This window comes from Channa argus, chromosome 17, assembly GCF_033026475.1.
Source record: "Channa argus isolate prfri chromosome 17, Channa argus male v1.0, whole genome shotgun sequence".
NCBI classification, from domain to species: Eukaryota; Metazoa; Chordata; class Actinopteri; order Anabantiformes; family Channidae; genus Channa; species Channa argus.
In genome coordinates, this window is record NC_090213.1 from 18,918,007 (window position 1) to 18,940,308 (window position 22,302).

The 22,302-nt window shown below is 39.0% G+C and overlaps 3 protein-coding genes across 10 annotated transcripts; all 3 read right to left on the reverse strand.

Annotated features, from left to right (window-relative positions):
• Positions 1-5,608: 5,608 nt before the first annotated feature.
• LOC137102040 (transcription factor 24-like) lies at positions 5,609-11,765 on the reverse strand. Its single transcript, XM_067481076.1, has 4 exons — positions 9,792-11,765; positions 7,511-7,657; positions 7,072-7,236; positions 5,609-5,746 (listed from the first exon to the last, which is right to left on the reverse strand). The coding sequence occupies exons 1-4, from the start codon at positions 9,957-9,959 to the stop codon at positions 5,609-5,611; spliced, it is 618 nt and encodes a 205-aa protein (XP_067337177.1). The 5' UTR covers positions 9,960-11,765.
• Positions 11,766-11,902: 137 nt separating this feature from the next.
• On the reverse strand, positions 11,903-19,208 carry ephx1 (epoxide hydrolase 1, microsomal (xenobiotic)). Of its 8 annotated transcripts, none has more exons than XM_067481072.1 (10): positions 18,719-19,208; positions 18,440-18,480; positions 17,504-17,698; positions 17,222-17,402; positions 16,660-16,878; positions 15,888-16,017; positions 14,440-14,654; positions 13,971-14,079; positions 13,594-13,716; positions 11,903-12,784 (listed from the first exon to the last, which is right to left on the reverse strand). In XM_067481072.1, the coding sequence occupies exons 3-10, from the start codon at positions 17,684-17,686 to the stop codon at positions 12,583-12,585; spliced, it is 1,362 nt and encodes a 453-aa protein (XP_067337173.1). In that variant the 5' UTR covers positions 17,687-17,698; positions 18,440-18,480; positions 18,719-19,208; the 3' UTR covers positions 11,903-12,582. The 8 variants fall into 8 exon arrangements, with proteins under 8 accessions (XP_067337173.1, XP_067337171.1, XP_067337172.1 ...); XM_067481070.1 differs by having other exon boundaries at positions 17,504-17,703; XM_067481071.1 differs by having other exon boundaries at positions 18,440-18,516.
• A 148-nt stretch (positions 19,209-19,356) lies between these two features.
• Positions 19,357-21,904, reverse strand: srp9 (signal recognition particle 9). The gene is made up of 3 exons (XM_067481077.1): positions 21,728-21,904; positions 21,497-21,565; positions 19,357-20,103 (listed from the first exon to the last, which is right to left on the reverse strand). The coding sequence occupies exons 1-3, from the start codon at positions 21,881-21,883 to the stop codon at positions 19,984-19,986; spliced, it is 345 nt and encodes a 114-aa protein (XP_067337178.1). The 5' UTR covers positions 21,884-21,904; the 3' UTR covers positions 19,357-19,983.
• Between the last annotated feature and the right edge of the window lie 398 nt (positions 21,905-22,302).

The following is a 22,302-nucleotide window of genomic DNA, read 5'->3' on the forward strand; positions in this document are numbered from 1 at the left end:
ACTCCCAGCCGGACTTTGACTGGTGGGGGGTAAGCAGAGAATTCTTTAGACTTTCCCATGAATGGTTGGGTGTTTTAATTTTTTTAGGTTTATGACCTGTGAACAATAGGACATTTTACAAGTCAGAGGAGTTGGTGGATTAGCAAGCATGTGACATATTGTTTTACTTTATATTTTGTGTAGCCACAAGAAAATAGCAGTTGCATATTTCAAATATGATGTGATGATGATCATTATGGCTAATGTGATGACAAGATTAGCCAGGAGTGCAGGTTATGTGAAAAACATCCTATTTTTGCACATTGTTGTAGAACAAAAAACAGTTCATGAACATGCACATGCTTTTACAGTTATTGTTTTGGGGGAATCGGCAAAATGTTGAAAATTTCTAAATTCACTGTTTCCTTTTCAATCTTGATCTTATATCTTTTTATTATGTAATGTGACATCGCATACTTTTGTTACACTGAAACAACTGTTATGAATTACTTGCTTGTATTTTTCAGTTTACATGCCAAGAGAGCTGAGCCATCGGTGAAGGGACAAAACTCCAGAAGCAGTTGTGAGTGGCTCTTGGATTTACCTGAGTAAAAAGCAGAGCTTTCAACCCCCAAAGCCCATTGCTGCAATGTTTGCTCTTAATCCTTTTTGCCACTCCTCTTCCTCACTTGTAGTCTCTCGCTCTACCTCCACCCAGTTCCAGCAAAGGCACAGCCAAAGCACGGGGGAGTGTGGCCTCAGAGCTCCATAAATCCAGCATGTAATCAGCGTCTAATGGCCATAATGAGCAGGAGATAGTGAAAATATGTTGATTCTCTCCCAACATGAGGGGGCAGACACTAGGATACACACTTTCTTGAAGTAGTTCCAATGCCATAAATAGCTGTCTTTACACAAATCCACACTCAAGGCTTCAGTTAAAGATACTGTTGTGCACTTGTGTATATACAGTACAGTCGCAGGAAGGTGGAGCGGTTGTCCACCAATCTCACAGTTGTTGGTTCGATCCCCGGCTCCTCCGGTCACATGTCAAAGTGTCCTTGAGCAAGACACTGAACCCCAACTTAGTTGCTCCCGGTGAGTGTTGGCCAGCTGCATAGCAGCTCCCCCATCGGTGTGTGAGTGTGTGTGTGATTGTGAGTGTGAATGGGTGAATAAGAAGCAGTGCCAATAGGGAGAAAAGTGCTATATAAGTGCAGAATATTTACCATTAATACACTTGGAAGTGAAAAGCACAATGTATGACACATATTATCTGAACTGTACATTAGGTGCTATTAGGTATTTTGTTTGTCCCTATAGAACAAGCATTTACACTGGAGCTACTGACTCAGCTGGTTTTCTTTAATGTGGGGGACCTGAGGGGTGGACAGGTGTGGTGCATGTGTCCCCAGAAATCTCACTGGTCATCCCTGATGTCTCCCACAATCCACTGCAGAGATGCATGTTTACAATTTAAAGACAGGTCCATTTACAATGATGAATTTTGGCTATTTGCAGTTAGAAAATTATTATTAATGGATATAATTTCATATCAGAAACAGTTGTGTGTTTGGCATTTCTCACACTGTTGAGACACTGGTCTGTTCTTTGGTGACCTACTGGTTGTTCATGTGCAAGTAAATGACCAGATAACATTTTGAGGGTTTTAAAAGATATCTAATGTTAACAAAAAGACAAATACATGCTCAAAACCAGAAAAGGCTACATTTTGTAATATATGTAAAATATGTAACAATTTGAAATCCTGACATTACTGAAAAAATTTAAAGGGGCATAAACTGTAAAAGAAGCTGAAGTCTCAAAGTGTAAGTGCTAAGTGATGCTGAAAGTAGTTAAAGATCGAATTGAAATTCAAACACTGACAGGAGGTTTGTCAGGTTTACTAAAACTTATATCAACATGTAGGAGGTAGAAGAGCTGAATTTGTACAGACCTAAGACTGATGGTTGGAAACTACACCGTCGGCAGGAATGTGGAGACTTTTTAACTTGTTTGGATTTTTATACACAGCATAATTTAATCAAGAAACATCAGATCGGTCCTAATTCTGCAGTATGACGAGTCCAATAATACAGTCAGAATCATAAAGGTCAATAACAAGAAAAACAGAGTCAGTCAGTTAGTACCACCTGCACCAGTTAGTACCGTGCCGATGTCCATTTTTTGTGGATCTCACAGTAAATCTAACCTGAACAAAAGGCAACCAAGGCAAACACAAAATGCAAGATTTAATGTGATCACTGTAGTTACAGTTACTTTCTGGGATGTAGGCATTCCAATAAAAATCTACCAAACTGAAACACCTCATTGTGGGAACATTACAGAGCTGTTTCTAAGATACGTTAACTTACAATAGTGGACCTTTCTAGAAGTGGCCAACCTTCCTAAATTAGTCCAAGCGCATGGCAACAAAAGTAGTATTTTAGTATTCATCTAAAAGGAATGACCAGGGAATTCAGCTCTCTCTCAGAGAATCCTGAGGGGGTTCAGCTGTAACTGGGTAAGAGAGAAAGAAAATGATCCCTAAGTCAAAAGGAAAAGTCAAAGTCCAAGACATAAGTTATTAAGTTCGTGGTTCGCTTTTTAAAGCACTGTACGAACGGCATGAAGTGTAGGCAACTAATCGTGCTTGATTTAGGGACATTTCTCTTTTCTGTGCTTTAAATGAAGTTCAATAAAAACTATCCTTTTGCATTACTTTATAAAGCCTCCTCACAATACTTTTGGTGGTAAAAACACACAAAAAATAAAACATTCTAAATTAACTACAAGTGGTTAAGTCACCACAAAAAGGTTGCGTTATAAAAAGGCATTTTTTTTTAAAATAGATTAAATACGGAAGGGAAACAAAGTGGTGGTGTGAAAACAGTTTCTGAAATGACTCAGACGGTAATTTGTCATGTCAGTACAAGTGAAAGTCCTGACATTACGTGAAGAAGTGGAGCAGGAAGCACAAGTGGAAGCGGGAGAACTTAAGGAACTTTGTGGTGATTCGATGTTCCAACAAGCTTCCAACAAGCTCGGCGTTTTCCTTCTGCTTAACCAAACGTCTGGTTTCTCCTGTCCTCCTGTAACCTCTGCCTTACAAGTCAGACAACATCAGCTCCATATTAGTCATCTCTACACATGGGAAATACCCCCCCCCCCCCCCCCAGTTTTGGACAGATTTATGGAGCTAGCCTTGAACACTGCACTGTTGCTTGTGGAGCTGAGCCCATTTTGTTCAAAGGGTATTCCGGGCTCTCATTTGCAGCAAGCTCGTCCTATCCACCCGACGAGCACATAAACGTGACTTATTGCACAGGGTTTCAGTACTGAGCTCTTACTTTTGCAATTACGGTGAAATTATACAAACCATTTGTAGCCACCCACAGGTCTTGCTGTAGCCATTATTTTAGTACAAATACCACACAGACACAGGGGAACACAAAGAGGGAATTATTACTATCCTGTCACCAGTTCTGCTGGACGTCTGTGTACGTTTAATGTCTTTACTTCATACCAACACAGAGAAATACCATAAATAACTAGACATCTCTGGTGTTTAGTGGATTTCTACCTCAAAGCTAGAAGGTCCCCTGTCAGCAGTGACCTCTCTGTGTCAGCACTGACATAGACTGGCGACCTGTCCAGGGGAAACCCTGCCTCCAGGTTGCGGCCCCCGGGACCCGGAACAGGATAAGTGGTTAGGATAATAGATGGATGCAGAATGCTTGAACTCCTGAATCCAGGTTTTTCCGAAAAGTAGTTTCAGGTGCATGTAGATAAACTAAACTGTGATATATCATAGGAAAATATACTAACACTGAAAAAAACCACGAGACCCCTCTGTGGAGAAAAGAATTTTATAATTTTATGATTATTCAAATCCCTAATTATAGTATAGACATCATTTTGGAAATTGGGTTGGTATTTATGATTTAGCCCACAAAGCTTCATCTGAAATACTGTTAAGGAACATCTGGGTTCTGCGGACGTGAAAATGCCTTAGTTTTCCTCGGTGCCATGACTTAAGACATCCAGTAGTTCACACACAGGGTCGGCTTTACGGATTTAGTTGGGGGATTGGATGTGTGTGGCTGGTAACATATTAAAGTTTTAGAGAAGCAGCTCAATCAAAGCGCTATTGCAGTAAATCAACCAGATGACGTCATCACAACCAAAAAAAAACCTCCTCCAGATAATGTTGTCTAGAGTTTTTTAGCTTGAATTACACAACTCGGTTACAACATACGAATAGCAACAGCTCTAAGAAATTGTAACTAATAAATAAATGGAGTAAGTTAATGTTGAAACCTCTCCAGTTCCAGAGCAGCACTTGTAAACTCAAACTTAATAAATAGTTTCTGGATCAGTACTAATGATTTCAATTAGTTCAGTAAAAGCTATTTCTAGAGTGGTGGGCAGTGCAGTTATAAGCTATGGTCCACTATGGGTGGCAAGACACTTTCCAAGCATTTCAGTGAAGTCAAGGTGCTTCACAAGGACACGTTAAAGAGTGCGAGAAGATACAAATGGAAAAATGCGCTGGGAGGGGGAGGGGGGCGGGGGTGGGGTGGGTGATCCTTCCTTTTGAGCTGTTTTTTTTTTTTTTAACTTGCATTTAGTAAATCAAGCTAGAAAACCAGTTTTGTTTGTGAATGATTTGAAACAGAGTGGTATTTACAAGTTTAATACAACTATGTACATACAGTTTCCAAACTAGAACCACAGGATGCAAAGGAAACTAAATTGCCCTTTAATTAATAATTAAACATTGAAATGTTTGAATATGGCAGGTTAACAAAATATTCAACCACTGGGGTTATTTCTGCCTTAAATAGCTCCGATCAATCACCCACACACAGGTTGTTTATGTAGATAGTGTTTTACTCAAAGTGATAGGTTACATTCTGTGGCTGGGTTGTAATGAGAACTACGTGGTCGTTGCTGCAGAGATATACAGACATCCACAGCTGCTGTGTTCCGAACAACAATCCCTCCCTCACTGCTCATCTGCCTGTCTATCCTTTCCCTGACACACACACACACACACACACACACACACACACACACACGACTATAAACCTCCCTCCAGTCAGTGAAAGTAACATCGGAAAAAATAAAACTGGACCACTGTACAACCTTTAAATCATATTAATAGGTAACACGATGTTCCCCCCATGTGCTGATTTGTGGCATAATTAGTCAAGTGAAGCAGCCTTTTTCATTTCTTAACATTAAATTTGTTCATGTCAAGCTGCTGTCTGCTCAGATAATGAAGAATATTTTTATCAAGGGAACATCTGTCTGAGCTACATGTATGGGAGTTATCAAAGTGTGTCTTCCTCTTTTATTTGGTCCAGACAGCTGGAAGGCAAAATTAGTCCTTTTTAGAAGGTTTCTCTGAGCCTCTATGTGCAACTAATGACTGGTCGCAGGGAGAAAACAGATTTAACTTTTCTATTAATCAGCACATTTACCTCGACTAGAACAATGCATTCAAATCATGTCATCTGTGAAAGCAAAGATTAGTTCTTGCTTTTACCAAAAGTCAGCAATTCTGCCAGTGACAGTTATGAATTATGACATAATATGGGGTGAGGACCTGTCACATGTTGTCTTATCAATCTCGGTCTGGTTCTAAGGTGTTGGTCACAAGGTGCGTTCCCTCCTGTCCAACTGGGGGCGTCTGATTGCTTGAGACTCCTGATAGAAGCTCTCCCACACTGCCGCAGTAGAGCAGGGAACGCATGGGCCACTTCTGAGGAGAGAGAGCAGCATTTCAGGCTGATGATTAACACCAAGCTACAAACAAGTCAAGACCCATCTAGACAAATTAAAAGGGTCTTTTCCAGCTCCTGCCATTAATTTAGGGTAATACTTCTCTGTTTGTTACAGCTGATATTGTAATAACTGACAAAGTGTGATTTATTAAAAATATCTTCTCAACAGACTGATATATATAGCATCACATTTTTATATTAAGCATGTCCAGAAACATTTTTATTACGAATAGTGTTAACTAACTATGCACACTAACTTCTTGTTCTTATTTTTTAGAGCCACATTACATTATCAGTCAAAGTTCCACAATTATTACATAATAAATGGTTGTTCATATTTTAACTCTAAATGTTATTAATAAATACTTTATGTAATTGACTTATGTGTGAATGTGAGTGTAAATAGTTGCCTGTGTTGGATCATGGAATAATTGTGGATAAGTGGTTACAGATAATGGAAAGGTGGATGTTTGAATAGCTAGTTATAATATATTTACAGCATAAAGGCCTCAAAGCTAATGGTGGTGGTTTTGTGCTGCAAACAAAAAGGCTGTCTACTGGTAATATGAATGTTTTTTTTAATATGAATTTTTTTTTCTTTATGAATTCAATATAAATCTAACTAAAAACTGTAACAAAAGGTAACATTGGTAGGTTTGTGTACCTATAACTAGGTAAAAGGTAATATAGGGGATTTTGTGAACGTTTTAAACTACACAGGTACAGTTTGCATCCCAGTATTAAAAATGGCAATAAGAGTAAAATAAAGATTTTTTTCATCGACATAATTATTAGTGCACATTCAGCAAGTACAAATGTTCCTTTATCAGAAATCAATGAAAGTAATTTTTTAAATAATTTATCAATAGTAACGCTTCATTATTTTGCTATAAAAACACTCTTTTCGTTGCTTCTGTTATAGGAACAAATGTACTAGCTGAAGGTGCAATGAATATTGTGATGATGAAAAAGTTTTGCATTACTCTTTTTGCCATTTCAAAATGAGGGGTTGCAAACTTTTGTACCCAACGTTAAAGGTTATATCGGTGGTTACGTTTGCCAGTTTGTCCCGGTTTTGATACACTGATACACTTTTGATAAACTGTATTCCTCCTAAGAAAAGCACAGAACTTTCACTCTCTCTGTTACTGACAACTATGACAGGAACAATCTTTCAAGTCTGTTTCCGTTTCTAGTGTGGACCCCAGGGGGACAATCAATAAAAAGATTATAATCTATGAATGCAGCAGGCCATGTGATGTACATAAAACCGTACCAGATGGTGTACTGGTCTCAGCCTCACCTTAACAGGATGCAGGAATCCACCTGGCCTAGAGGATATGCTGTGCTCTGCCAGTGTACCTCCCTGGTCTAGGGTCTCTGTTAAATAGGCTATGTAGTTGGTAGCCAGAACCAGAACATCCAGCTTGGATAACTTGGTGTCAGGCGGGACTGAAGGCAGAGCAGCCTGTGGGGAGAGGACAGTGGACAAAGGTTGGACAATAGATTCTAGTAATAATATGAAACTCATCTGAGTTTTATGCATAACATTCTTGTGTCTGGGCTTCAGCCAATCGCACTTGGTACATTTGGTCGATACATGGAAATTTATTCAGGTGTAGGTGGAACTGTCATTTGGCTCATAACAAAAGCCCAGCACATACATTCATATATTCTTTCTACACAGCAGCTGATGTGCAGTGTTGGCTCTGAAATAGTGGGACATGAATTGTCTAGTGTACCTGCAGACTGTGGAAGGCCTGTCGCAGATTGTGTACGCGGCTCCTTTCTCGTGCCGCATTTTCTGGAGACTGTTGACTCCTTAGCGTCCTGGGCTGCACCACAGACCCAGGACCAGAGTTTGGCCTCGAACCACACACGGACTGTTCCTGCAGCAGTGGACATGTTTAGAGTCTGGCATTGCTGCACAGACATGACATATTTCTAACATTTGTTGCAGATTTTAAAGGTTTACCTTGAGTCTGGAAAGACAACCAGTAGTGCAGGAAGTCTGAGGGGACCATGGAATTATTTAATTTTGTAATCCATTATTATAAAAGTTAATTTTTGCTTTGACATTGATAATTATATTATATATACGAACCGTTAGTATTTGAGCCCTTTTATAATTATTGTTAATCTAAGTCTGAGCGTTCTGCCCATACTTTTTAACATTTAACACATTTAGGACATTTAGCAAAAGGATCTTCTACATTTTAAAAAGCTTCTCTTAGCACCAATAAATTATTAAAGTATTAGAGAGAGAACTGATAACTTGGACCTGTAGTTCTTTAATACTTTGGTTTTCAAATTATTTATCTGTGTGATGATCAAACAAATTTAGAGCCATTTCTTATTTCTAATGTGATTTTATAAAACCGTATTTCAAAAAAAGTTGGGAAGATGTGTAAAACATAAATAAAAACAGAATCATTTGGAAATATCATCAACCAATATTTTATTCACAATAAAACATAAACAACATATCAGATGTTGAAACTGAGACAATTTTAACATTTCATGGAAAATATTAGCTCATTTTAAATTTGATGGCAGCAACACATCTCAAGAAAGTTGGAGCAGGGTGATGTTTACCGTTGTCTGGTCTCTGGGAAGTGAGGAGACCCGCTGCTGGAGTTTTAGCAGAGCAATGTTGTCCCATCAGAGATGCAGGCTTTTGAACTGTCCACTGATAACAAGTTGAATGGTCCATCTCCTCTTTTGTCTTCAGAACACGGCGTCCATAATTTACAAAAAGAATTTCCCATTTTGAATTATTTGACCACAGACCAGTTTTCCATTTTGCCTCAGACCATTTTAAATGAGCCCAGAGAACACGGCAGCGTTTCTGGATCATGTTCACATGTGGCTTCTTCTTTGCGTGACACAGCTTTAACTTACATTAGTGGCTTGAACAGCAAACTGTGTTCACAGACAGTGATTTCTGGAAGTGTTCCTGAGCCCATGCAGTGATGTCCAGTAGGGAATCGTGATTGTTTGTCACAGATTGGTGAACTTCTGCTCATCTTTACATTAGAGAGGCTCTGTCTCTGTGAAATGTTCCTTTTATTCACAATCATGTTACTGACCTGTTGCCAATTAACCTAATTGGTTGTCAAATGCTCCATTTGTTTTTGATTTGCAGCAGTTACTTTTCCAGCCTTTTTTTGCCTCTGTTCCAACGTTTCTGAGATGTGTTGCTAATGAGCTAATATTTTCCATGAAATGTTAAAATTTCTCAGTTTCAACATCTGGTGTATTGTTTATTTTCTATTGTGAATAAAATATGGGTTGATGAGATTTGCAAATCATTGCATTCTGTTTTTATTTACGTTTCACACACTTTCCCAACTTTTTTCTCTTTCGGGTTGTAAAAGGTTGTTGACAGCTCGTGGTTAAAAATGAGCATCATCCTCATTACGAATTATCATTTACGTTAATCAAACTTGTTTGGTTACTTTTATGGGTCTAATTTAAAAAAAGGGGAGGCTTCTCTCATATTACAGGGCACGCTCACCCATCTTCAGCCACATTTCCACATCACACTAATGGCAGGGAGCCTTGGCTCATCTGATTATGAGAAAACATATTAAGTCCTGACAATGATGGATAAAGAAGAGACGTGTCCTCCATCCATTGCACATTCTATCACAGAAAAACTCACGGATTCCTTACAGTCTCTTAATCACTGGGAAAGACCTGCATGTCCTCGCTGATACTTTTCAACTTTTTCTCCAACATAGAACCATCATGCTCCATAGCTTTACTTACCAAAGATTTAAGATTTTCTTGTAAAAAAATTTTTTTTTCATTTCTATTATGTTCTAAAATGTTTAATTTCCCCAGTAAAAACCTGAGCTGCATCACATGGTGTTTAAGAGAGAAACCATCTCATCACATAACTTCACCAAGAGAGTCGAGAAGAAGTGAGATGAACAAGTGACAGAGTAAAAGTATGATGCGATCGATTAAAGTATAGTATAAGTAGACATATGCTGTAAATTGGAAGTTTAATGGACTCACCCACTTCCTGGGTTTCCGACTGCTGCGTGTGCTCTGATTGTGTCCGTGGAAGGATGCTGGGCTGCTGACTGCCCACTGCTGCTTTCTCTGCGGCTCTGCCACAGAGCTGGACACAAGCTGATGATTCACTGCAACTGACATGAGACCTTCTAGAGGACTCACCGCCATGGATGCTGCCAATGTAGTGTAACAGACTCCTTTTGACGTCCTAAGAAGTTAAATCACTTTTGTGCGGTCTACCTTTCTTGGAGGGATATGGTTGCGTTTTCAAAAAATTGATCTAAGTACTTTGGTAAATATGCCTCAGAACACACAGTCTGAGGTGATGTTTCCATTTAGTTTGCTCAAGATAAGAAAACACGGCCTTATTACCAGCTGAGCTGCTCTTTAAATCTCAAAAAAGTCATTACGTTTCTAAAGTTTATCAGGCCTCTGTGGCACAACAGTTCCACCCAGACCGCGAAGCAACTAGTGAAAACCCAACGGTCACTAGCTGCCTCTCTGCATGTTACCGTTCATCCAAAGAATTCCTCCCAGTCTGACCCTCTCTCTCTCTCTCTCTCTCTCTTCGTCTTCTCAGCTTATTTCCTTATCGGGTGAGGTAATGTGGGGAACTTCATGTGGTCCTTATCTCAGCTGCCCGGTCGTCCTCATCCTCCCCTGGCTCTTCGACTGCCAAGAAGAGCAAGCAGGCAGGCAGTCAGGCCTGGGGGAGTGCAACACTGGGAGGATGTCCCGAGCCAGGGCACTGGGGGGCTTGGGAAACTCAAAACTCTTCTAACAGCTGGCCAGGGGTGGGATTGAATACTTGGGGCAGTGCGACACTGAACATTACTAGAGAGAAGTAGGAAGGCATTTAGATTTGGTTATTTGTTTGGTCCTCTCAGCTTTATCCCGTGAGTTCAGGGTCAACACAGCGGATCATTGTCCGCATGTTGATTTGGCGCAGTTTTTACGCCAGATGCCCTTCGTGACGCAACCCTCCCCAATTTCTACCGGGCTCAGGCCAGCACTGCACACCTGGGGTGGGGAATGGGCTGTTGGGGGTTCAGTGTCTTGCCCAGAGACACTTCGACATATACCCGGGACAGGGGATCGAACCACTGACCCTGTGGTAGGTGGACGACTGCCTTTACCAACTGATTTTGTGACAGACTACGTTCCCCAAGAAGAACTCTTGAAGTGATTATCACATCTGTTTTATTTAAATGTAAGGACGTATTTAATTATTTATCTTAGCAATGAAGCTCCACTTACACCTGCTCCAAAAATCTAGTTCAATGGCAACAGAAGGCCTGAAATATCTGCTTGGTAGGTTAATTCAGATTTGAACCATGGTCACAACCTTCAGGCTCCAAGTTTTCTCAGAGGTTCTCGACTGTAATCTGCTCTTTCCAAAGCTCTGTAACAGCATTCTGTCATCTCAGCTCACACTATGTCCATACGACAGCCATTATAAATACGGTCCCTGAAATATCAAGTTCATCGTTACAAAAACTTCCTTTCAAAATTCCAAATAACACATTTTATGTGAGTAGCCATTTAACATATTACAATAAAGTCAGCAAAGTTCATTCTGGATGACGACTACAGTCACATGTGTAAGTAGCACTGTCACTATTAACTATCTGTAGTAGCCTTACAGAAATCACAACATTTCACATTTTAACAGAATTTAAAAACGTGCATTTTGAAAACGCACACAGCTGATCTGGCTCCAAGTGTCCGTCATCTGGTGGGTTAAAGTTACTTGTGCTTCTGTTTTTTTTCACATTTTTTACAGTCTTCGTGATTGTTAAAGTGAGGCTTGAATACATGCTCCTCAATTATTTTGCAGCACGACTCCAAATCTGAGGATTCTGGACTGACTTATGCAAAATGTGTAAGAACACGAAGAAGTGTGAATGAAACTCACACAAAATAAATAAATGTGCCCTTACTAATGGAGGTGTGTGATTAATAGTACTTGACTGTTTGCCTCACAAACTGCATCACTGTATTGTGTCACACAGTGAGTTTTATTCTCACTGGAACAAGTTTTCATTAGAATTTTAATGGATTCTACAAAGACATTGCAATAATATTTGTAAATTAAAACACTGCCTCATACATTGTATATATATTTTTTTATTTTTTTATTTTTTTACAAAAGTTGCCAAGAAATCAGACATTTTAAGCTGCAAAAAATTTCAACCAAAGTCAACAAAATCGTGTCAAACCACACGGGACTGATTTAACAGAAGCTTATGTCAAAATAAGGAATCAGTGTTTCTAGTGTTTTTAGTCACGGTGAACTGAAAGTGCTTCCCAACAAAACTAAGCTATTTGAAAAAAAAAAAAAACACTACAATGAATTTTAAATAAGGTTAAAAGATCCATTTGTTTATACAGTTTAGGAGGCAATGCTGTGGTATTATGGTTTTAGCTTGAGTAAAGTTCTAATGTTATCAGTTTAAGGAATGTCTGGCACCTTGTCTATGCTGTCAACACTACAACAAGTGCCCCCTGACCCCTGCAGCTGCTTAGCAAAATGTTCTCAACTACAAAGAAGTCAAAAACACTACAAAGATCAGCAGGAGAAACCATGAATGGAAGCTGTAGTCTGGATCCTGACATAGCTATGAATTTGTTTTAGGGAATCAACTGGTTATCAATTATCATACTATCACTTCCACTTCATTCAAAAGCACAGAACCCACTAAATTATCTGGAATCACAGTCTGTGTCTACTTACTCCTTCATTTTAATCAAAAGCTTCCTACTTTCCTTTTAACTCAATCAACTGTTCCTCTCACTTCTTCTCTACTGTCTTGGTGAACTTCTGGATGTCTTCGGCCATCAGCTGAGGTTCTTCCATGGCAGCAAAATGGCCACCACGCGTCATGGGAGTAAAGGACTCGAGCTGCCAGTATTTCTGTTTGACCCATAGTTTGGGTGTGTAGCTCACCTCATTGGGAAAGCAAGCAAACCCAGTGGGAACATAAACTGGGATACTGGAAAGAGACAATAATGAGAAATTATTGTGGAGAACAGAAGTGACCAGTGTTTGGGTCAATTTGAATAATGAAGTGCTATTTGCTCAAAATACACAGCAACTTTCTCGCTAGATGTAGTAGCTTATCAATTTTTTTTCAATAAAAATTGACTAATGACAAATATTAACAACTAATATTTCACACTTGCCACCTGTACAGACTTGTGTTTAGTGTGTGTGGGGATGAGCACTGTTTTTGTTCAAAGTGAATCTAACTTTTTTCCAAAGTCCACAGGGCTTAATGGCAGAGATTATATTCTTTTTGTAAACTTTTTTAATTAAAAGGTAGATGTAGATATCTGACAGATCTCAGAGAGCAAAGTTTCACATAACAGAAAAATCCATCGATTCTGGTCAGAAGTAACGTAACTCGGATGCTTGTAGAATGAACCCAAGCTTAACCCACAGTAACCTACTATTAACTTTACTTTCCGAAATGTTGTCATAATGTCCTGTATTAAAAAGTCTCTAAAAAAATGTTTGTTTATGATATGAGAGGGAAACAGATGAGACTCAACCCGCAATGAAAGAAACACACCCACGTTGACCCACAAAGCAAAATGCCAACTTAAATTAAGCAAAGAAACTAAACAAGGATGTGGATGGTTCAGGTCTCTGTGTGGTCGTGTTAGATCAATCTTTCATTACAATTCTAATTTTAGGCCCGAAACCTTGTGTCACTTGTTCTCTGTGGTTTGACAAATGCTATCAAATATTAATATTTTCCAAGGAATTGTATCTCTGTCTACAACAACTACTTTTACTCACTTGTGGTGTTGCTGGTTGAGGCCTTTGCTAAAGTTTTCCTTGTAGAACCTCATAGAGGGGATGATACATCCAGACGTCCAATAGATCATCACATTGGTTAACAGGTCGTCCAGAGAGAACTTTCTAAAACACATCACACATGCAACATTTAGTATTATTGTATAGTAACAATGACGGCTCGTGGCAGCTGTTGGAGAAGCTGCTCCGCATTAGTTTGGGGGGGGGTCACTTCTAATACATGTGATACTACTAATGATATTTTGAGCTTACTGCATATTTTTATGATAGTTTGATATAATATCTTCATATTGATGACAGGGAAACGGATGTGGTGACGGCAAATAAAATGCCCCCCTGTTGTGTTCAGTTCTCTTTACCTGGTGAGTCCTCCATCTTCCAGGTTCCTGAAGTCACGGTGCGTCCATGTGGAGAACTTCTCCAGAATGTAGGCAGCTAGACCCACTGGGGAATCATTCAGTCCTCGACCTAAGGGACAATTCAGAGCCACAAATTATTTGATTTGCCGTTTAATAAAAAGTTATTGTTGATATTTGTTTCTATTCTCAAAGGATTACTTCACCCCAATGATAAAAAAATATTAAAAACCATTGAGGATCAAATGAATTCTTTCAAAATCTACAGAAGCCAGTATACAAGCAATTTATGTACTCACACTTTTTTCTTATCTAAATGGTCTGTTTATGGTTCTTTTATCCAAAACACGTAACCATGTTGCACTGATGACATTTTTATGTCCCGCTAATTTATCAAAGACACACTTAATAGGTCTGAGAAGCCTCTACAATCGGTACAGCGGCGACAGTGGCACATTCTTTAGTTCCTTACCCACAGTGTCCGGCTTGGTGGCCTGGATGTGCAAGTAGCCAGACTCTTTGAGAGGCTCCACTGCAAGCTTCTCCATGCAGGGGTAGAGTTGCTGAACATCCATGTGAGTGAACCCAAACAACTTGGGAAAATAACGGCCGAGAACGATGGACAAAAACATGGACAGGCTATGCTTGGAAGGGGGCGCAAAGTTCAGATGCAAGCCTTTGACTGACCTTTGGTAATGGAAAAAGGCAAAACACAAGGTCATGTAAGGATAACTTACTTAAGCAGCTAGAACAGCGTGTCGAGAAATACTAGTGCGTTAATACACAGCGTTTCACTTTTTCCACTTACAGCCTTCTTCCAAAATGGATCTAATTCATTATTTTCCTTAAAGTTCTACAAACCATACTCCATAATGACAATGTGAAAGACGTTTGTATGAAATCTTGGTAAATTTAATAAAAATAAAAAACTAAATAAATCAGATGTACATCAGTGTTCACCGCCTTTGCTCACTACTTTGTTGAAGGACCTTTAGCAGCTATTGTAAACTTATGTACATGTGCTTTTTTTTTCATTTTTAATAAATTTGCAAACATTTCAAACAAACTTCTTTTACATTGTCAATATGGGGTATTGTTTGGAGAATTTGTAGGAAAATATTGATTTTAAGCCTTTTTGGAATAATGCTGTAACATGATAAAATGTGGAAAAGGTTAATAAGCACTGTGAATACTTTCTGGATGCACCGAACACTGTTCAGTAGTGCTTGAAAGGTTATGATTTTTTTTGTTCTGCATAAACATTATCATATTTTATAAAGTCCTAAAGCCTAAAGACACCAAATTAATAAATGAGACAAGAAACTACACATATTCATTAATTTACTCTGCATTCTGAAGCAACATCTCTTTCTTGGCTAAGGCAGTTCATTTTAAGTCAGGTCAGTTTTACTGCCCTCAACTTTTACCCCAAAATAAATATTATGATTCAATCATTTCCCACAATAAATAAAGTAATAACTATAGTTTTTGCATAATTTGGTTGATTAGGTGCCTTTATCTAGATTAAGCACTTGTGTGACGATGGCAATACGTTTTAGGTCACATATATTTTTTTTTAGAAATTTTAAGTTATAATAGATATAATCCAAGATGTATCCCGGTATTCATTTGTGTGGTGGGGGGCACTGGCCACCCACCGACCATAGGGTCGGAGGTTCGCGCCCTGCTCCTCCCGACCACATGCCGAAATGTCCCTGGTCGAGTCAGTGAGCGCCCAACTGCCTATCCCCAGCTACGCGGTGCCGGTCCAGAGCCCGGTAAAAAAAGGGGGAGGGTTACGTCAGCAATGGTGAAAACAGTGCCAAATCAACATGCGGACTAATGATCTGCTGTGGCGACACTGAACTCACAGGATAAGTCGAAAGGACAAGCAAACAAACAAGGAATTCATTTGTGTACTTGGGATCCAGCTGGGCCATGTTGGTGGTGATCAGCCAGCCCCAGTCTCCTCCGTGAGCGTAGAACTGCTGGAAGCCAAGACGCTTCATTAACTTGTGGAAGATGCGTGCAGCGCAAATGGAGTCAAAGCCTGTCCACAAACACACACACACACTTAGAAACTGCAGTATGTAAACTCATAAAGTTGATATACTTAACAAAAGACATAATGTGAATTGTGCTAGAAAATTACAGAATAGCTATAAAAAAGTAAACTTCTGCTGCAGCAGAAAGGACAAACAACGATCTCTAGTTTGTACATTGTGCACTTGCTCTTACACTGTTGGTCGTTTATGTCATACACTTGAACAATAATCTAATACAACAGTCTTTTCAAATTCCTAATTTTGTACATGTATGTTCTTTGACTGAAGACCCTGATCTCTAATGCACCGTTTTTTGAGGCACGCGAGTAATTAGGATGCGTTTATGATTTGTAAACGTAACATATCCATCCCAGTTTTTATTGGTGTTCACCAAGTTAAAATCTGCAGTGAATTGTTCATTTAAAGAAATTCGGGGCTTGGAATTGATATGCGACAATTACTCTGCTCAACGGTGCCATTTTGTGTACTTGTGATCTCTTCATGTTTTTACGCCCTGTTTCTAAGAGAAACTATGTTTTATTCATTTGTGCTTTATGGCTCAGACGATGGAAAAGTGTTAACGCAGCTTTTCTTTTCTTCGTAGGACACGTGGAAATATCACGCAAGCAAAAGCTTCCTAGACGTACCTTTCTTGTGTGGTGCCTCAGAGAAGCCATACCCAGGTATGGAGGGACACACCACCTCAAACACAAGATCATTTGGATCTGATGGTTGTGTCAGCAGTGGGATCAACCCATAGAACTCATAGAAGGAGCCAGGCCAGCCATGAACCATGATCAGAGGAATAGTAGCAGTTCCCTCATGCTGTTTCTCGGGCTTCACGTGCAGATAATGGACATCAATGCCTGGATGGAAGATCAATAAATAAAACGAGTTTCAAATAGTGCGATATAATGAGAATGAATGTCCTACTGACATGGACATCAGCAGGCCTCACTCACAACATTTGAAAGGTTGTTAAACACGGAGCTCTTCTTTAACTTCCTTTGCACTTAAAACAAACTAAATTATGTCATTCTTTTCCCATCAATCCCACATCACCCTTGTGTCTGGTGAAACCCAAACATTCTTCCCATAGCACTTTACTTTGTCTCCTCTGAGACTTCAGTTTTTTTTTTTAATTTATTTTTGTCCATTTGCATTGTGGTTTGCCAAATGGCTAAATGTAAAAAAGTGTGACAGCCTCACCTTCTATTTTAGTTTTAAACTGTGGGTACTGGTTGAGTTTGTCAACTTGTCTCCTCCAGTTGAAGTCATTTCTCCAGTAAGACACCACCTTCTCTAAGTACTGGGAGTTGAAGCCATAATTAAACTGGCTGTCCTCCAGTGAGGGAACAGGACGCGTCTGGTCTATTCTCCTGTATAGGTCCTGAAAAGAGGAGAAGATTTCATGCAGTCTTTGAGCTTGTTTAATGGTCAATTACCTCATAAGCAAAAGATCCTGTGTGAGAAACTGTGAGGAGGACAAACCTCCAGTTCTTCGTCACTGGTGGTGACGTTAAATGGGTGGATGGTGACGTCCTCCTCACCATCAGGGGGGGCTCCAATCCCCCACCAGCCATCCTCAGTCTGCAGAACCTGGTTCCTGCTCCTTTTAACCAGGAAGAAGATCAGTCCTCCAATAAGCAGAGCAAGCAGCAACTCTGTGAACATGGTGCCCAGTGTCTGTGCTGAAGGAATAGATTACATGAAGCAAAGCCAAACTAAACTAAATTAAAACGTTTTGCCAGATATATAACACGCTCTGATACCATGCACGCAATTAAAACAGCAACTCTTAGACTAGTGTTTTAGAGAATAGAACTGTTTAGAGAATAGAACTGGTTAAAACCAATCTGATATTTGTTCATCACAGATGAACTCGACAATTACCTTATTTTTATTCTACTTTATTAGCTGTTAAGTAGCACTTACTTTTCTGTCGCAAATTTGTAGCTTTCATAAACTGAACTCTTTGCTGCTCATTATCAAAATAATTTCAAACCATTGCAGTGTTAATATTATAGTAAAATGAGCTTTAAAATGGGGATCACTGAATAGTTGGTATCAAATCAAATAATCTGCAAAGGAAAAAACACCTTTTTATTTGTGTTCCAGTTTGAGGTGGTGTCCTTACTGAGAGTAAGGGGCGGTAGCCGAATATATGAATTCCAGACAGTCATGACAAAAAGTTTTGATGTATTTTTTTTAATCGCTCACTTGGGCAAAACTCCAGGCGGCGCTGTGACGTAGCAACTTTAACCCCGTTACACACAAAAGCAGCCAGTTTTCTGGAAAACGTTTGGGGGGTTAATTACATCAACAAGACAGCACCAACACTCCCCACAAAAACAATAAAGCACTATGTGTTTAAAAAAAAACAAGCCCGAACCCTCATTTTTTTTTAATCACAATAATTCAACTCACCGCAGCTAAACGGCGCGTTCACAAGCGGGTCAACGTCGTCTCTGGAAAAGTTACGTAACTGTGTTACGCTCAACACGCTGTAACAGGATTTATGCAGGTTTAACATATAATCTATCACGTTTAGGTTTAACACACACAAAAAAAACATCAACATTCAGTCGATGTGTCTCCTTAACAATTTACGCTTATTTCCTTATTCCAGTGACGTGACTTTAACTGACAGCTGAAGTCTCGAACAGTCTACAACATTTGACCAAAAACACTCCAGGTTACTTTTACCTGTTCAGGTAAACCTCCGAGCTGCAGTTTTTGGACGCTGAGATTTGCTGCTCCCCGGGTCCCGTTCGGGTCCTGCTCGGGTCCTGCTCTGATTATCTCTTCCTAACGTAACTTTGACGTTTTGCTCCACGGGCAGCAGCAGCCATATAACTTTTTTTTTTTTCCATGATCACATGCGCACTGAGCAGAGAAATGCGATACAAAAAGCTATTTCACAAACAAAACTAAACAGCAGTTGACTGCAGTTGTTCAGACATAATGTTAAAACATTTAGCACAAACTAAAAAGTTGCTTACACATCAGCTTGTATCATTATTAAAAGACATTATTAGTTTATTCCCAGCAATACTTATAAGGCGCCCATCCTACTTGATATTTGGTTTGTTTATCCAATAGTAGACATATCTGTAAATGTACTCATTTTAACTCACATCATGGGAAACTTGTCAGCCAAATCATGGATCACAATGTGGTCTCAGAAAATAATAACCCGACACGTAATAAAATTACATTTAATTAACTCCTTAACTCACCACATTAATTTAAATGTTTTACTTTTTCAGCTTTTTACTGTAGGTCAAACTTGATCTAGTACGTTTTAGTACATTTACAGAACACAATACAGTTTTACAGCTGTGCAGGGGTAAACAAACATTTATTTCAAATATAACATGATCGTTCTCGGTAGACACGATTGCATTGGAAGGTGTGGGGTTTTTCTTCACACCAGTCCTAAATCAGAAGTTCCTGCTTCATTCATGGGGCACAAGCCCATAAGGGAAAATGCTTAAACTAACTAATAACTGGACTGAAATCAAACATAAAAATGTAAATAAAGCAGACATGCGGCAGCTTCAACGTCCGTCCTTTACATCCTCTTTAAAACTCGAAAAAAGGAAACCTCCTCTACACAAAACAAGGTTAAAACCCCTAATCTAGCAGCACAGGCTTTGTACATTTTGTGAATTTTCATTCAGCCATTTCCTAACATTTTCAAGCAGACTACCTCATTCTGTATTAATACCATCAGGGATGTGACAAAAATGCCTAAGAATGGCAGGATGATGAGATGATGAGGAAAAAGCATAAATATATACACTATACAGGTATGACATGGCTGAGAGTATTAAATTAGTGTAGGCTGCCACACCTCATTAACTCTACCATCTCTCACACTATGCATCGTTCTCTGATGGTACTTTCAACATCCACTGTCCACTGTACTCAGTCCAAGTGCTCCAGAAGGCCAGTAGTTCTAGAGCAATTCAATCCGTCTCCATGGCACCACTGTGTGTCTCTTTGGACACCATGAGTCTCATCAATTTTCCGTGGAGCTTCTCGATCTTCTTTACGTCCTGGGCCTGGTCTGTCTTGTACTGTAAACACTGTAGAGGTGGATACTATTATAAATAAGGGCAAGGACAGCTACCATTACATAATCTAACTAATTAGGGTGACAATCAGTTGAAGGGCAAAGCAGGGCTCGACATGAACACTCGGGTTTGGGCAGGTGGAATTTGTTATGCAGTTTTCTGATCAGGGCAAGTGAAAAATGATCGTCTGCAGTGTTTCCCAAACACTGATTTACTTGTGTCTACTGCTACAATATTAACAACTGCTACATACCCGTTTACAAAAACGAAACATTAATAACGTGGCATCGTGCTACAAATGGCACGTTTACCCTGATTTGTCATTTTAATGCGATTTACTTGGGCTTTGTGAAAGCTACAGTAGCGTCAAAACTTGGAGCAGGAGCCTGCCAGTCAAATTTATACTGTGGGAATATTATCAACACGGGCAATTTGCCACAAAGTGTAGAACATATTTATGAAGTAGCCAACTAAAATCTCTAAGTCGCAGGAGTTGGTTTTTCATGACCCTGATATTAGTAGACGACACTACCAGCTTACCCACAGTTGTCCATCTTTAATTTTTAGATGCCAAATTTTAAAACAGAGAAAATACTACTATTACCTATTAATGTTTTGCATATTTATAAAATACAATATTCCAAATCCCTGCTTGTTTTATTTGTCAATGATTGATCCACATTTACTTTTTGGACAAGTAAATTTGCCCACTGGTCATGTAAAAGGTCTCAGCTACTAGTAAAGTGAAGATATCAATGTCTAACAAATATTAACAGTAGTGAACGTGAACAGATCACTGTATGAATGACGTAACAAGAAATTCTATTTTACCGTTTGATATCTGAAATTTTATTCTATGCCACATGCAACTGTCTGCTGTAAAAAAAAAGTCTACTATAAACATGCCATTCATGTCATATAGGTAAATGGTTTGTTGCATTCAAATTACATTTTGTACAGATCATAACTACTGATTTTTCCTCCAGCACTGGTATAGATTTAGTACAACTGAGTTTATTCAATCCCCTAGAGTTGTTAATATTTCTAATAATTTAAAATGTTTTGCAATATTCTGTTAAAAGGTTTGCTATCACAGTGACTAGTTACCAAGTTACAAACAGATACTACCACCCCAGTCCCATCGCGATCCTCTCGTATATTACCATCCAAGAAAGAAACAAGCTGGGGCCACTGCCATTACAACTCGTTCCTCAGCAAAAATATACCATTAACTTATGTGTGCAGACAGAAAGAGTCTCCAACAGAAGCATATTATTGGTAGCTTATAGACTGGAAATCATCAGCAGCTTGTTATTCCAGTATAAGAGCAGATTCTGCAGCTCATTTACTTAACGTTCGCTGCTTTAATACTAGCAGTTCACTTTAACTTTGTTGCTTTACTTACCACGGCATTGTCGGTTACTTTAATGCAGAGGTTACCATCACAATGTCTGTACTTGAGAACCACTCTGACCTGCAAAAATAACAGAATCCTGTAAATCTAAAGATGCCTGGTATAAAAAGAGAAAATAAATCATTAAGTTAATTAGAACCACAGTCACGCTGCTAGCTGTCCGGCTAACATGCTATCCAGCTAGCGTGCTAACAAAAACTTCTACAATTAGAGAGTTTTCACCTTCATGGGATCTGTCAAATATAGTTTTTCTGCTGCACGCGCGAACTCCTCCCAAGTCTGAAAATAAGGCATAGTTTTAACAAAGGAAAGATATTTTTCTGTTAAAGAATTGGTTTGAATCAGCCGAAAAGGTTCGCTGTCTTCAGAACAACACATCAGCAGCTGTGACACAGCCAATCAGAGAAATGTAACAGGAGGCCAAAACCACTTCCGGGTTACCATCTGAAACGAGCGCATGTAAAGCATAAAGTAGAAAGTCGATCAGTAATTTAAAGTCATATTTATTCATGGGAAAACACAAAATACAAATTACAAAAATATATTTGTCGAAAATGTATTATATTTGTGATATATTTCTCCTTTTCAAGATAACCTAATAGGGTACAAAAGACTTTTATTTTTATCGATCCTCACGAGTAACGCTTCCTAACCCGGAAGTAGTTATGTGCCTCCATTTCTTTAGATCTTACTAATGCTCTTCTTAAAATGTTTTAAAGATACTTTTAAAGATACTTTTACTTTTTTGGAAGCTTTAGCATTTTTCCTTTTTTTAAATTGTAAAGATTTTTTATATT